Genomic DNA, 16,955 nt, shown 5'->3' with positions numbered 1-16,955 from the left:
AATTAATTATCTGTATTTATATTATATAAATACAAATACTACGAGTTCTACATTTTTTATCTGGATATTAATTAATTAATTAATTAATTTAATAAAATGAGGACAAAGGATTCCCTTGTTTGGCTGGCAGAGAGAGAAAAAGAGAAAGAGGACAGACCTGGCCGTTCTCTCTCTCTCTCTCTCAAATGCCAGTCTGGACCTTTTCCCTCCAACCTCACTCCCTCCCTCTTTCCCACTACCTATAAATACTTGCGCCAACATTTGGTTCACATCTTCTCGAGTTGGAAGAGAGAGAGAGAGAGCGAGAATAAGGAGTGGTAACAGAAGCCTGCGTCCCCACCACCATTACCACCACATCGAAAGCAAAACCCTAGAAATACTCTTTCCAGCCAAATGAGTCTCTTTGGTCTTGGAAGCAGGTACGACAATGTCTCTCACATTATCGTTAATTCTGGTTTTCTTTGATTTTTTTCCCTTCATTCTTGCGGTTTTTCTTAATTTCGGGGGAATGATGACTCGGGGGATGCTTTCTTCGATAACCATTCACATTGTTTCTGATTGTTCGATGATGATCCCGAACATTTCAACTGTCTAAGGATCTGAACTTTGAATCTATCTAATTTTCTTTGCAGTTAGCACGTATTTCACGAATTATTTTTGAGGCCTTTTCCAGTGTCTTATTTTCCCCTGTACCACTCATAAGGTTAAGGTAAAATTAAAAAGGAAGAGTGGGGGATTAGAAAAATAACCTGAGGACATTTGAGCGAGGTGTTTCCTCTGATTGAAAGAAACTGTACTGCTTTGGAGCTTTGATCCTGTATATGACAACTAAATGTGCCACGTCTAAGTTGGCTGCCATGGACTTTTATGAACTCTTACATAAATTAGGTATAGTGACCACTCAGAGATAAGCTCATGAACATATTTGAGTTATAGCCTTTTTTGTTTTGTTTTATTTTGTTTTCATTTTTTCTTTTTGACTGGTGATAAAATGATCTGTGACGCTTTATAAGTTAAGCTTCTAAATCAGGGACCTACTTGCAGCAATAGGCAGTAAGTTTACTGCAAGTGAGCATATGAAAAATCAAGGATCTCGTTCTGTTTCCCTGATAAAGGACGAAAGATCATTTGGGCCTTCCGTTTTAATTGATTTGGTATCATTAGGTACTGCAGAAAATAATGAAGATCCAACATAATGTGTGAGGCAGCACGGGTTACTATTTTGTGATGTGCAGATGGCACTGCTTTGAGCTAGCTTTACCATGAGATATGAGAAGTTTCGTCTGGCAAACTAGCTTGTGATCACCATGAGGGTTTTGAACCTAACAAATAGGTGGAGCTAATGATGACAATAAGTTGCATACGATTCAGTGTTGGGCATGTGATGAAGGTTACATGGAAATAAATGCAAGCAATTTTATTTCTTATAGCATTTGGAAAGACCAAACGAATATCTCCAACTCCTTGTGTTAGGATGAAATAGAACAAATTTAGGAACCCTTGTAGATTATTCTATAAGATTAGGTAGGTGAGATCTTTATTTAGTTTAACCCTTCTTCCATTGGTTTTGATAGACCTGTGCAACTATTGATAACCTGCAAGAGGGGGAGTATTTGAAGGAGTTGTATCTTATTGAGCTAAGAGTTACGTTGTACATTTTGTATGGAAACACTTTTACAGGGCTTTGGACATCTAGATTCTTTCGGATGGAGTCTTAGGCTTCATTCTTACACTTAATCATTGTCTTCTTTTAACAAAAGATACTTATAATTGTCAGAAGACTCAGTACACAAAAAAAGGAGGTATCTCAATTTCAATAATTGGTTAAATAAATGAATTATTTTAAGGGATCATCATTTCCTTGATTAACATTGCAATAAGGTGTAAGAAGTTTAGTCATCCTCCATGTTTTGGGTATGTTTGTCAGACATAAATTGTGAAGTCAAAGCTTAGTGGACAACCTTGAAATCACTGTAATGAGGTTAGTGTTTTAAAAGCAAGAGGTGCAACAAAAAGCTCATGGACTTCCAAATGCCTGAGGCGCAAGGTAGAAGGTAAGGTGTGCACTGGAATAAAGCAAGGCATAACTTTTCAAAAAAAGTGAAAAACTTGACGTATAAGAAGATGCAAATATGGGTTCTTTATCAAATAGAAAGAAAATAAACCTCCATAATAACATGATGTGATAATCCATAGTCATATTTCATAAAATATCTATAATTCAATAATTATAAAATGTCATAATCCAAATACATGGAAGACAGAAATCCAAGAAAGCATTAAGAAGATCAAAATCAAAGTTAAGTTTCATAATAACCATAGAATATGTAAATCATAAAGGAGGAATAGGAGTAGATCCCTTGTTTTAGTGGACCTCTCCTCTAGTGAGGAAAGAAAAAAAGGGAAAATTATATATACTCGTTACAAATATGGATATTACCAGAGTGCTTCAAGCATTCAACAGTACAAGCCTTTGAAACTACCAATGTATTTGTTTTGTGTCCTAGTTGCATCGCTACAAGTAGCTAGTGTGATGTTAGGTATCTTGTATTCCTAACTCTAGGAGCTTGTGGCCTTCACAGAAGCAAAGGGCCAATAAGGAGTTGGTTTTTTGTGATTCTGGAAAGGGAAGCTTACAAAAAAGCATGCACCTAGGATGCCTTTTATCTCAGCCTAGGTATGCACCTTTTGAAAGTGGTGACACTTGGGTTCATGCGAGGCACATGCTTAGAGTGTGACCCATATGTGCACCTAGGTACATTTGTGCCTTTTAAAACATTGAATCAGGTAAGCAAAGGGAGGCCCATTTTCTTTACTACTAATATACAAACGGTAATTCTGAATTTTTTGAATTGATAGTTAATGAGATAACACTGATATTTTTTATGCTTACTTGTTTGTGTGTGTTGATTATGTTTTTATATGTATACATGGGCTATTAAAACTGGTGGATATGAATGTTTTTGCTGTTATTTTTGTTCTAGAGCATTGTTTCTCTCACAGATTTTCTATTTGAAATGAACAGAAATCAGAAGACATTTCGTCCGAAAAAAAATGCTCCTTCAGGAAGTAAGGTTAGTCCTTAGTTGTCCAGTTTTGTTGTTTATCTCTTATCTGTTTCGTAGTGTTCCCTTCTTTTTTATATTGCACTTCTTAATTTTTATATGCAGGGTGCCCAGCTTCAAAGACACATTGATGCTACCTTGGGTAGTGGTAACCTGAGGGAAGCTGTAAAGCTACCTCCTGGAGAGGATCCTAATGAATGGCTGGCTGTAAACAGTAAAGATCTTGAACTTATTCTGACTGAAGCGTAGTATTGCTGCTACTTCATAAAGTTTAGTTATAATTTGTTTCTTTATCACATGCATCAAGTATGAGCTGCTCTAGTTTTCTTCCAACTTCTGGTAATAGCAAATAGTCTAGGTCTTACTATATTAGATATTTAGGTGATTGTGCTTGAAGAAAAGGCATTCAGTTACCAATTTTATTGTTCCAGTGCCAGTGTTCACTTTGTCTGGTTTAGTCTCTATTATTTTTTGATAAATTTCTGCATATAAATTTTAATACAGCAAGCTTTTATGTTCTGGTTTATCTTATAGGAAATTAGGAACTTATCCATTTACTAAGTCCCTTGCTGATGTCTATGGGTCTGATTGAAAATTGGAATTGTTTTATTCTTTGCATTCTGAATGTTTTTCTTTGTTCTCTTTCTTTTTCAGCTGTAGACTTCTTCAATCAAGTAAACATCTTGTATGGCACTCTTACTGAGTTCTGCACACCATCCAACTGTCCAACAATGAGTGCAGGACCAAAGTATCTTTCTTTCAGTCCCTGCCTAATTTTATTTTTGCTTTTAATTATATGAAAGCAGGTCAAGTTAGATAATTTCCTGTTAAGATTCTATTCCCTACTAAATATTTGTGTGCATGTTTCTTTGATGAACTAGTTGTCAAATAATATCCACCTCTTGACAAATTTCACAGTGACAACTGGCAACAATATACCATCAATATAACAAAGATCCAACCACAGATATGATAACACAAGGAACACATTCTACCAGACAATTCAACATATCAAATACCCTGCTGACACACAATAACAAATAAAAATAAATGGACCTTAGGCAAGACAAATACTCCCCCTTAATAATCAAAACTTGTAGTCCTTCAAGTATTTCATTGAACACATGTGGCAGAATGGATCTCAATGCTAGAATCAGTTGGTCAATTAATCAAACATCTTGGTGCAACATGTGTAAAACTGGCACTGTAATTTTCTCATTTCCAAGTAATTTACTTTAATTGCGTCAAAATAACAACAATTTAAACTAAAAGAAGTGTATAAAATGAAAAAAAATGTCCAAGCTGTGGCCTGTGGTATGGTCTGACCACTCAAGTGATTATTGTACCCACTAAGACTAGGCTTAATAAGACTGTTAATAAAATATTTTGATACTTTCTGATAAACAAAAAGGCTAGAAAAAGGGGGAAGGTTTAAGGATGTAATTCATTTCAACCATGAGGTTTTATCTTCCAATATAGTTCATACACAGAACAAAATGGGTTCCCAAGCTTATGACAAGAATCAAGTAACAAATTCAACTCAAATTTACTCCCCATCAAGTGGTGCAGTCATTTGGTAAAGAAGAAAATCAAGGTTAAGATCATGTTAATAAGTTTTAGCTAAAATGTAAATAAACATAAGTGCCAACATAATCCTGTAATTTGGACATCTTCTTTTATGTATTTTGTTATATTTTCTAAAATTTTCCCTTTAGGATGTTTTATTTCCCCACACACTTCTTGAAGCATGGCCACTTAATTTTCACAATGAATGTATAACTGCAATTTATCGTTTCCATAGACACAAGTATCTGAGCTTTTATACATTTTCAATGCAAGTGCTCTAAGGCAACTGGAACTCCTGCAGGTACGAATATAGATGGGCTGATGGAGTTCAAATAAAGAAGCCCATTGAGGTTTCTGCACCAAAATATGTCGATTATTTGATGGACTGGATTGAAACTCAGCTTGATGATGAATCATTATTTCCTCAAAAATTGGGTATGTGAACTTTACGTAACATCTTACCAAAATCTAAAATACCTTTTTTTTTCACGAGAAAATCAATGCTAATTGGTTATCCTTTCACAGGGACACCATTTCCTCCAAATTTCCGAGATGTTGTTAAGACTATCTTCAAACGACTGTTCCGGGTATATGCCCACATCTATCACTCACATTTTCAGAAGATTGTGAGTCTCAAGGAAGAAGCTCATTTAAATACTTGCTTTAAGCATTTTATTTTGTTCACGTGGGTAAGTTCTCATTGTTTTGTGTTTATAAATGTTATTATAATCATCTCTTTGCTCAAATGGCTCTTAGTAAGATTTTTTCCTCGTGTTCTTGTTTTGATGTTTAATCGAGTACATGCATTCCATGGAGATGTTTGGCCTCAAACTGTTTTACAAAACAACATGAAACAATCTTTTACATTGACTTAACAATATTATCAGGTCATAACTTTGCATATGCACGTGTGGATAGCTAGATAAATAGCTTGCTGGGTCTTTCTTCCATTAAAATTAGCGAACAAGTCAACCTAAGCTGAATAATTTTTTTTTTTCTTTAGTTGGTGGGGTACCTTGCCAAATAATATAAACCATTTAAACATTGATGCCACTGTACATGCAAATCATTTTCTCTGCTTTTCAGTGTGATTTGAACGCTCATTTAGGATGATTTTTCCATTGTGGCAGTTTTTGTTTCCAAAAACAAATAAAAAGGGGGGAATTCCCGATTAGTACCCTGTACTTTGGGCCTAGTGCCATTTTGGTCCCTGAACTTTAAAACACAACAATTCAGTATCTAAATTTTCAAAACGTGCCAATCCAGTATCTGCCGTTAATCAGCTGTTAAGTGGCATTTGAAAAGACACAAATGCCCTTTGAGTGTCATCTAATTTTCTTTATCAACCATCCAAATGTTGATAGAAAATGAACAGTCTCAAATCCTTGTCTCTTCTATTCAAAAAAGTTGGGGTCACTAGAATGCCCATTGAGATGTGACCCCAACTTTCTTGAATAGAATAGGCAAGGATTTGGGACGGTTCATTTTTTGTCAATGTTTGGATGGTTGATAAAGAGAATTAGACAACACTCGAAGGGCATTTGTGTCTTTTCAAATGTCACTTAACGACAGGTACTGGATTGGCACATTTTAAAAATTTGGATACTGAATTGTCGCATTTTAAAGTTCAAGGACCAAAGTGGCACTAAGCCCAAAGTACAAGGTATTAATCTGGAATTTTTCCAAAAAAAAAAACACACATATTGATGAGCATCCCCCCCTCCCAGCTGTCCTTGGTTTAGAGTTGCTTTTTGGTCAAGCAGTGTTCTAACAACAAATGAGAAATGTATTAAGCGTAACAACTAAAGTGGCGTTTGGAATGGCTGTGATGTGTTCCATTGTATTTGTACTTGAGGCTCAGTTTGAAAAGAGTACAAATATAAATATGTACAGTATAAACACATACAAAATACAAGGTTTTGCACTTTACATATTTGTATTTGTACTCTTCAAATACAAAATACAGGGTTTTGCACAAATCTTGTTTGATTGGGTAAAGTCAATTGTTTGTACTAGTCTACATTTGCATAGAATTATGAGCATAGAGGTGTTGGCGAAGCTTCAAAAAGTTGTTTCCCCCCAGCAGAAGGGCATTTCCACTTCGGGTGTCCTATGTGACGACTAGTGGAGCTCAAGTTGCATCTATGTTTCCAAAACAATTATAAATTATTATGCATTGTATCATGTACCACAACAGTTCAATTGCAAAAAAGAAGCAAGTACAAACAACGAGACTTGAAATGGAGCCATGCCAACACCCACCATAATCATTTTCCTTGCCAGATACAGATGGTTCGGTGAGGCCCTCCAGGTCTTCTGCCACCTAAACTAGTAAACTACCCAACTAATTATTGTCGAATTTGCAATTGAGAATACAAGGAATCATGCTTCATGGACGCCTGGTTGATGCAGGAATTTCGTTTGATCGACAAAGGGGAGCTTGCACCTCTTTATGACCTCATTGAGTCCATCCTTTCGTATTGAAAGATTCTTCTTGTTGGAGATGACTCTGGTTGTAGCTGGACGCTGTGAATAATGAATATCCCTTGTTTGATATTGCCAAATTTATATTGTGTGGATCATCATGCGAAATCTACAGTCTTGTGGATTAGTTTGTAATCTTCATTCATTCGATTGTTATTTTAACTTTTACCTACACATCTCGGAGAACAATTTTGTTTGGTCAATTGATTGACAGAAGACAAAATCTCTGTATACATGTATACATGCATGCATCTCTCTTGTGGTGTACATATGATACGTCGCGCAGGGAGGCATTCATATTATGATATTTAGGTATGAATATGATAGCTTGGGGACACAAGCAATGTTAGTCATAATCGCATTGGTTAAGATGGGCTGGGGTAGGAGATGGCCATTGTTTTTTGGGTGCATCATAAATCAACCATGACTGTAGTGGCTTATGGGTAGCAAAATCCGGGACTCGTGAACCACAAATTGGGGGAGTTTTGTACGATTTTGGATATGCTGCAAACACAAACATGTGTAACAGATTATATAACCAATGTATTCTGAACATAATCCAGATCTACTACCAGCATTTTGGTGGAAACATTGCATCCGACATGATTTATAGCTGCACGTCTCAAGCATGATTTGTCTCGGTGTCTCCACGATTCACTCCCACCAATGACAACACACATGTTGAAAGAAAAGTTACTACCGAGTACAGACATGGTGATAGCATATCCAGAATTCTAGATTCAATTGTGGTGTGGTGCATCACAAAATATTGGGATTCAAAATGTGTTTGTTTTAAGGTTAGGCGTATTAAAAAAACACACAAAGCCCAGAACAGTGTGATATGGGTTGGGAACAATGAGAAATGAAGTGTAAGAATAAACTTATGATGATTTTAAAACATGTATTGCCAGTTGTAAAATGAAAAATAGCTTGAAAGAAAAGCAAACACTGTGATGTAATAAAACCGGATGAAGCACAAAAATAACATTGTAATTTGTAACGAGCACCACCTTAATAAGACTGGACAGATCATCCGTGTTAACTAAGTGGGCTGCGTTGTTTGCCTTGTGCAAGATAATTCTCAAACGAGCATCACCTTAATTGCATGTTTTAAGCATAACAACCTGCAATTATTTCATTTGAATTTGTAGTGTCCTGAAATCCAAAGTGAAACTTCGTTCTAAGTTGAGCCCTATCGCATCGCCCAACAAGTCAATTGTAAGCTGCATTTCTTATTATGCTTTCGATTATCGTGTCAGTTCTCTTAAATGAAAAAACCTAACGTCATCAAGGCCGGTTTCAAGCTATAGAATTAGAAAGCGTAATCACGTTCCAGGATTCTAGCTCTTGATCAAGTCTATGAAAACAAAACCTTGAAGTGGTTTGCAATAACAAGAAAAGACAAATTCCAAACAAATTTCATCTGATTAATCACATGATCTCCTTAAATATACCCGTGTTGTAATAGAATGATATACAACCCAGTCAGTTTGTGTCACTTTTTATCCCCCATCAATTAACCAAATTTCATGCATATTTACCTAAAAACGTACATAGAATTACATGATATAGAAGACCAGAAAGAACCCAACCTCCATGTTGCTTTCTGATGTGAAATTCTGTGAAGAAGAGAATCACAATGTTCCAGTGCTTTGACTTGATTACATTCTTCCCTTCATCCTTCAGAAAGATAGGGCCAGACCTTCTCTCATCTACCTCTTAAACAAAATTGTCTCTTAAGTCATAACAACCACCCTGTATCAGTTCCACAGCCTCCAAGCGGTGGATTCCTTATAACTGGGGCATTTAAATCAAATGGATTGATGTCTATTTGAAGATGGAACTTTTGAGCTCATCAACATTGAGGATGATGGATCTGTATCTAATGCCAAGAAGTTTTCACTTCCCTTGGGTTGTAGGTAGCTTTACACCTTGAAAGAAAGTAGTAAAACCTGTGAGTCCACAATTTATCAATCATCGTTTGATGTTTTCACATATACACCCTGGAAGAGGGTTTGCATAGAAACTCTCCTCCAGCTTTGGAAATTCTCCAGGTTCCCTTAGATAAGGTGCTCCAACTCGGTCTTTATGAAGCTTCTTCACTTTCGAACTGAATTTCTTCCAAGATATCTTCCCTTCATCTAATTCATCAACAAGCTGTACAAAGTTCAGCCTGCATTAAGGGCAAATATGAACTTAGTATTACTAACGATTTAGCTTTTGAATTGAAAAAGGTAAAAACAGAAATACAAATGAAGGACAACTACCAAAATCTTTCAGCTTGCAGTTTTTCATGGCCATGCAAATATGTATACCAATTAGTCCTCCCTAAATGACCTCATTATTGTATTTCCTTTTTTGGTGTTGGTGATGCACCAATAACCCCCATAGGGGTTGTTTGAGTAAGCCCATCACCATACCCATAACCCCCCCCCAACTGACGGCAATGGGATTGGATCCCGTGTCTCAGATACAACCAGCCAGAAGATTGTACAAACTGAGCCACCAGTAGTGCTTCATTACTGTACTGTATTCAAACACCATAATAAAACAAGAATAATTATATAATAGCTATTTTCAAATGAAACTTCTTATGGTATATAAATAATTAATTATCTGAATTCATTACACTGCATTGCCGATTGTAAAAGTTAAAGCATTTATTCTATTTATTCTGAAAATATCTTCATTTGGTTGAAAATACTTAGTAATTACAAAGTGGCACTAGAGAACCTTAAACAAAAAAATAAAAACTTTGTGTGCATTTGTTGAAAATTTCCTCTTTTGGGTGGTTGAGTAGCTTTGGGTGCACATTTGGATGTACTCCCAACCCAGGTATTTCACAACTACCAGAGTAGGCCATTGAAATTTGTTGACCAATTTTAACTTACCACTAGAAAGTGACAATCCCTGATCACCTGGCAATTTTTCAATCCTTCTGTTAACTAAATTTTGATACTGAATTGTAAACATCCACTGATCAAAACAATTATCATACAGCATCCCTACATAAACTGGAAATTAAAAAGGAAAAAAAAAAGAGATTTAATTAGAATGGTTGATCAGAATAATACCTATCAGGACTGGTGGTTTTCTTGAAGCCTTCAAAGCGCCTATGACCTTGCACAGCCTTTGCCATATTACCATCATATGTATAGACAAAAACATCACTCTGAAGGGCAACAACATAGTCCAATCCTGCAAGCATGTTCTGATGGTTCTTGAAAGGATTCAGCTCTTCTCCCACTGAAAGAGTGGAATGGGTGTATATGTTGGGAAAGTCATCCTCAAGATATTGCATGCTTCCATTCCCATAAGCTTCACCAGCCACCAGGTAAATTGTGGTGCTAGGTGGGAAACCCAAACCTTTCAGCAGAAGTGAAGTCTCCCTTGGGGTCAGTGGACAGCCCCCAAGCTTCCTTCTCTCAGACCCATCAATCTCCTTTTCCTTCCAATGGCTGACTTCATAACGCATCCTCTGGAGCTCATTGTCTTCCTCCACTGTTAGGTTATGACTGCAGCCTGTAAAGGCTAGCATATCCTTCTCATACCTGAAAGAACAGAAGGAAACATATTTTAACATTAAAAAAGGGAAGAAAAAAATTCTAAAAGGATTTCCCTTTTAGGACATATCTTGATCATAGAAGCTCCGAGTAATGTAGAAATGACAGAAAGGACTGAACCATCTAGAGCTTGATGAATACTCAATAAATACCATTTAAAAAAATTCAATCTACCCCTCCCAAGACCCCAGATAGTTGGGACCAACATGGGGTAATGGCCTTTTTTTTAATGCGATGCAAAGAGAGACAATGAAATTTAGTAAAAGAAAACAACCACATTCGATGGGATATGTGATATATTTACCCTGAATCAATTCATTTTCAAATGTTCATGGTTTGATTATCTGGTTCAAATGAGAAATTTTATTAAGTTTATGACATTAAGGGTACAGGGCCAAGTTGCCAGTCTGACATTTCAACTGTTTGCTGCAGTACGGGTTCCAGAACGTTGCTTTTCACTCAACCTTTACAGAGGATGTTGAAATTTGACAGAAGTTAACTCAAGCATCCCCAAGTATTTTGGTCTCTACAAAGATTTCTGAACTTAATGTTTCAGTCATTTGTTTAGATCTGGGGAGTATATTGTTAAATAATCCAGTTTTTTTCTTTTTAAGGAAAAAGATATCTTGTATTAATTGATAAATTTAATTAGCAGTATACAGATCTTAGCCAGATCCAATCTCTACAATTATCTTACGAGTACAAATTAGCCCAAAATAATTGCTCCCTTGATACCCCTTGCTTAGCCAAGGTATCTACGCAAGTATTTGCTGATCTGTTGACCCACTTAAATGTTGCGTCAACCTTTCTTTCTAGCCCCCCTGATTTCCCTCCTTTCCTGCTTATACACCCAAGGACCCTCATTGTTAGTCACCATCCAACCCGCTACCAACATGGAATCTCCTTCAACCTCTATTTGTTTCATATTCATCTGCCTGGCTAATTTTAAAACTTGTAGGAGAGCTGTAATTTCTGCTTTCGGCAAGTTTTCCTAGCCTGAGTAGAGAGACAATATGGATCCCCTTCCATCTCTGAATACTTCCCCCTATACCTTAGGGACTAGGATTCCTGTAAGAGCTTCCACTGAAATTCCTTTTAATTCTATTGCATCTGGAAGGTACCTATACTTCTTGCACTGTCACCTTCAAGGTAGATGAAGCTGCTTTTGCATCCAACCCTCTAACGAAGTCATCCACCAAAATGACTTATCTTTGATTGAAGACTCAAAAATCCCTGTCTTCTCATTTGAACCGATCTGGATATCTTTGAGGATGATAACTATAACTACGTTACTATGATTTACAATGATGCTTTTGAAAGCCCAAAATGGCCTTGTCTTGATCTTGAGTCATAGTTGACCTAAACAATACATACAAATTGTTTTATTGGTTTTTATGTCAATCATTGGAAGTACATTGTTAACTTTGTATCACCAAATTTAAACTATATCATCTAACTTCTTACGTGAAGATTCTATATTTATATTATATTGACTTTACAATATCATACATGCATATATCCAACAAACATGCATTTTCTTAAACCTGCAAATTTTGACTTAGTAATCCTTCCTTTGAGGGTTGGGAGCAAGTTGGGAAGATTAATATAGCTTACCTCAAGTGCAGTGCAATATAAGGGCCCCCATTCTGCCGCAACCTTGAAACCAAGGTGTTTCCTAGTTCTTCAATTGGGGCCGAATACTTCAATGCCCTATAGTTCACACGACACCTCAGCTTTTGTAAAGAATTTGGGAGTCCATTGTTGGCAAGTCGGGAATCAGAGTGAGTAAAGTAAAGAACTTTGTGCTGCTTCAGTAGAGGGAGGACCTCAGTTTTGTAATAACTAACCTAAAACAGAGCAACTGAACTGATTTAGATAATGTCATTTCCAGACAGGCCAACAAGGATATAATATACAACATAGGATGTCAACAATCAAAACCATGGGTGCTGATATATTGGTTTTTCACAGACCAAATGGTTTATGTGTATGTGCCCATAGATTGAGTTTGCTCAATCAATTGCCAACCTCCTGTATGGTGATACCCAAGATTTACATCAATCAGAGAATCCTACCATCTAGGTGGTGAAATCTTTCTTGGAATACTGCACATACTTTGTTTTTTTAATGATTTTTCTATTCTAGTGCTTGACATTGCAACAAGTATTAACCTTTGACCAGGATATGGGTGTCTTTATGAAAGGTTCAATTTCAGCATAGGCAGGTGGTAGTGTCTCAACAATGTGGATATCATTCTTCAGTGTCTCAATGAAGTGCCTCCAATCAAACAAATCCTTGAAGCCACTGTAAGTACAAAGGCATGAAAAATATATTAGACATGCATTAAATTCCTATGCTGCCTACAATCCAGAAATCTTATAAAATATGACAGAGATACAAAGTGTCACACATCAACCTGTAAAACTGTAAACTGATGCAGTTGTGAGGTATACTAAGAGGCATGTAACTTGAAAGATACACTTTCTTTGGCATGAGAACATATCCAAGCAAAGGATAAGTACAATCAAATAATTGGTGTATAAAAAGGAAGAAAATCCAATTAATTTTCTAATGGGCTAGTTAGGTTAATGTTAACACAGATGTCTAACATGGTAAAACTTAGTGACTTGGCAGACTACCTTTTTCAAGAAAAAATAACTGACTTGGTAAGTTGCTCTGAATTTTTCCCTCAACTTAGCAAGTTTCTTCAAGAACCAGGTGATCATATATATCTTTTTTCTTTCAATGAGTTTGTTTACCAACTAGACTATCAAAGAAAAAAAAAAAGATGGTAGGTTGACACTAAAATAAATGTCTGACATGGTAAAACTAAAAGACTTGACAAGATGTTTTGAATTTTCCTGAATTTATCAAGTAAACTATCAAACTAATAAAAGAAAAGCATATAGACCTAGTTGATCAGTAACAAAAATTTTGAAGAGCCTAGAAAAAGAGGTAATCAATTATCATTTATTTATATTGTATTGAGTTTTAAATTGGGTCAGATGTCAGATTTGGCAAAGCCTGAGAACCAAAAGCACAAGCAATATAACCAAAAAGGAGACTTTCCCTTTTACATATCATCTTTCAAATTATTTGTCTAGATACAAAGGAGTTCAAGAAGAAACCTCTGATCAGCCCAGTAGGAGGTATGATCAAGCGAAGGAAGGACAAGTGTTGCCTTCATGATCTTAGCAATTGCAACCATATCACAGATCTGCAGTCTAAAAATAGTTATTCATCAAAGAATTGTTGTTATTAATATTTCAAAAGAAGCAAACTTTATATCTTGAATCATCAAAATACACAATAGCCAGACCCCAAATCTCATCTGATTCAAGCCACCATTTGCGTTTACAAGGATATATCCATTTGTCTTTGCATCCAACTCTGCATGAGAGACACCACCCAGTTTACATTGTAGATATGAATGAGCGAACACATATACGTATGTATTTATGCATAATTTTCAGTTGCTTACTTTTTTGGCTTGCTGGCTGGTTAATGCACTGGGTGAAATTCTCGCTGTTTGGCTTGGACCAGATATCTAAATGCTAGAAGGAAATTTCAAGAATTAAGTAATTAATACGCTTCTCAAATATTCTTAAAGATTAGGGTGATATTGATAACCCTATTAAATGTGTGCTGCAATCTAGATATGAGACTTACTTCAACCACGCTGTTCTCACTATTGACTACACCTGATGCCACCATCTTTAGGGTTCGTTCAGCATCACTTCCACTCTCCATATGTTCATGTTCATGAAAGCTTTGAAACACTTGATTAGCAATGGAAATGTCAGATAGATCCTGGTCAATAAAAGATAAAACAATCACATAAGAAAACTGCAAAGAAAGCAAGAACAGTTAAGGCATGGTTGATGAAATTACATCATCAAAATATTTAAATGGATTTGACATCCACAAGGAATGAGGAAATGTTCACTTTGTGAAAGAACTACAAAGTTCATAAATTCTATATTCTACTAGAAGCCCCTTGAGGTCTTAGTAAATGGAACTTCAGACTAACAAGTGAATGGTTGCAGTCCACTTTCACTTGCTACCCATGATCTTACACTTCTCTAATCTCCAATTGCGGGAACGTTTTGCTGAAGCAATTTCCAAATAACTAATATCATTTTTGCACACAAACAATTTAGTACATGCCACAGTCTGGGGAAATTTTTCGTATTTATCTGTTTATTTCTGATCAAGTTCAATGTTTTGATGTTATTAGAGTTAACATTTAAATCATTACTTTAACTGAATAGTAGCAAGTCCATCCAAGGGAACATTCTGAATGCTTCATTCAAATACCCAACAAAGGGTATAACTGCACTTATGGAAAAAGTTGGGGATCTTTTAGATCTGAATGTGAGAAATCCAACCTCCTACAAACCACTGATGGAAAAAGGGTATAACAATTCAACCCATTTTCTCTCTAGTTCTGTTTCAGGCTGTTTGCACAACAAGAGCAAGAAGAGAGAAAGGAAGGGGGGGGGGGGGTAAGAGAAAGAGAGAGATTAAAAGAATAATCCTTTAAATTGTTTTCTTTTTTCAACAGAAAACAAAAATTATGTCCACTGAGAAGCGCCTATTAAACATCCAGTTATTTTATCATTTCAGTGGAACACAAATCCCCCTCACCGGAAAAGAAAAATGTGTGCTTCTCCAACTCCTAATATATATGAACTTAAGGAAAAGAGAGAAGTTCCAATATTGCTGAAAAAGCCTAAATAACCAGAGCGCAGTCATCCAGAAAGCATTAAGGCATTTTATTGGCAAAGTTGCACAAAAAAAAAGAAAAAGAAAAAACAGAGGCTAGCTTTCCTCAATGAACCGGTCGGGGTTACCCACATCAGCAATCACGTAGCGAAAGACTCTAACAACTATTAATTGTCCAATCAACTTATAACAACAATTTTGAAACGGGAAAGAGGAAAAAAAACTTCCCCTCATTCAATACTGAATAGTCAAGTGCAACAATAAAAAAATGGGAAAATCTATGATATGGAAAAGATATGGTATGGAAAAAAAGAAAAAATCTAAGATTCTGTGTTATTGGTCAGTTGTTTTTCAGTTATCATATCTTTTCCATAGTCGAACCCTAAAAAAATAAAATAACATTCGTCACCCCTCAACAAGAGTATAATACATTTCTCAGAAATTGAACTATCAGAATCACAACGTAATAATCAAATAACCGAATATAAACCCATAAATTAGGAAACAAGGAAGGAGGCTCTTGAGGACTAACCTGGTACACCCCTGCTCTTTCAATTGCAGATCCAAACCACCCAGTTGCACAAATCTTTAAGACGCCCAAGAACAAGCAAAGACTGCAGAATAACAAGAACATCCAATGCCCCAATTTCTTCTTCTCTCGTAACCCAAAATTCACGACAATAGATCCAACAGGCTTCTTTAACAGATGAAGCCGCTGAAACTGATGAAGGGCTTGCTTCCTTTCAGAAAGTGAGTCCAACCCATCAAGCAAAACGGGACTGGGGGTGCCGGGGTTTTCAGATCTCGGAGAGTTGAGCTGGAGATCAATCTCGTGATAGGTTTTAGGATTGTTATTGTTGCTGTTGTTACGCTTAAAGGAGTGAGCCCTTCTCGTCATGGGTCCCGAGAATCTTGGGCTGTTAACTCTCTGAGAGACGGCATCACTGCTACTGTGATGTTGTGGAAAGCCCATTTTTGGAGAAGGAGAAGACGAGTCGGGCATTAACAGCAAATAAGGCGAATGGAGGATGTGACCATTAACGAACCAGTTCCGAGCTTTTCTTGCATTCTCCGATCCAGAATTTATTAAATAAACCTATTGCAACAAAATGAAGAGGAGTTTATATTGAAATTTACCAGTCACCGTTTCTTTTCCTCTTCTGAAACAGAACACCGGCTTATCAAAACAATCAAATTCAACGTAAGAGAAGCTGCTAGACGTCACTGGAATGGAATGAGCGCCGGAATGTTTTGAGCGGTTTTTTGTGCAAACACAGGGTAACTCAAACATTGATTGGCCCAGGTCATGGACCGAATTCATGGTATTTAAGGCACCATATTCAAATGCGTAATTGATCTACCCGTACGATTGACTCACGGCCATCTTCCACGAAGAAAGAAAGAAAGAAGGTTGAAAGATCAGCGAAGATAGACGTGCGAACACGCGGTATCGCCTTTCAGGTTCAGGGTGTCAATAGATTCTCATCAATGATCATACACACACAGAAAAAGCCCAAACCCCAAAAATAAATGATTAATGAATTAAAAAAAA

General features: G+C 36.4%; 2 protein-coding genes across 5 annotated transcripts; one reads left to right on the top strand and one right to left on the bottom strand.

Annotated features, from left to right (window-relative positions):
- The first annotated feature begins 202 nt into the window (after positions 1-202).
- Positions 203-7,471, top strand: LOC104600572 (MOB kinase activator-like 1A). Of its 4 annotated transcripts, XM_010263606.2 has the most exons (8): positions 205-419; positions 3,026-3,074; positions 3,171-3,279; positions 3,720-3,813; positions 4,933-5,066; positions 5,157-5,320; positions 6,915-6,962; positions 7,044-7,471. In XM_010263606.2, the coding sequence occupies exons 1-7, from the start codon at positions 394-396 to the stop codon at positions 6,930-6,932; spliced, it is 594 nt and encodes a 197-aa protein (XP_010261908.1). In that variant the 5' UTR covers positions 205-393; the 3' UTR covers positions 6,933-6,962; positions 7,044-7,471. The 4 variants fall into 4 exon arrangements, with proteins under 4 accessions (XP_010261907.1, XP_088748697.1, XP_010261908.1 ...); XM_010263605.3 differs by lacking the exon at positions 7,044-7,471 and having other exon boundaries at positions 203-419; positions 6,829-6,941; XM_088892571.1 differs by lacking the exon at positions 6,915-6,962 and having other exon boundaries at positions 204-419; positions 3,004-3,074.
- A 1,050-nt stretch (positions 7,472-8,521) lies between these two features.
- On the bottom strand, positions 8,522-16,892 carry LOC104600571 (O-fucosyltransferase family protein). The gene is made up of 9 exons (XM_010263602.3): positions 15,936-16,892; positions 14,348-14,488; positions 14,160-14,232; positions 13,998-14,068; positions 13,807-13,895; positions 12,850-12,982; positions 12,293-12,525; positions 10,190-10,666; positions 8,522-9,288 (listed from the first exon to the last, which is right to left on the bottom strand). Exons 1-9 carry the CDS (start codon positions 16,404-16,406, stop codon positions 9,090-9,092), a joined length of 1,887 nt encoding a protein of 628 aa, XP_010261904.1. The 5' UTR covers positions 16,407-16,892; the 3' UTR covers positions 8,522-9,089.
- Between the last annotated feature and the right edge of the window lie 63 nt (positions 16,893-16,955).

The sequence above is a fragment of the Nelumbo nucifera genome, chromosome 8 (genome assembly GCF_055504915.1).
Source record: "Nelumbo nucifera cultivar China Antique chromosome 8, China Antique-T2T, whole genome shotgun sequence".
Taxonomy (NCBI): Eukaryota; Viridiplantae; Streptophyta; class Magnoliopsida; order Proteales; family Nelumbonaceae; genus Nelumbo; species Nelumbo nucifera.
Note: the sequence above shows the minus strand (reverse complement) of the source record. Positions and strands in the feature narration are given on the sequence as shown.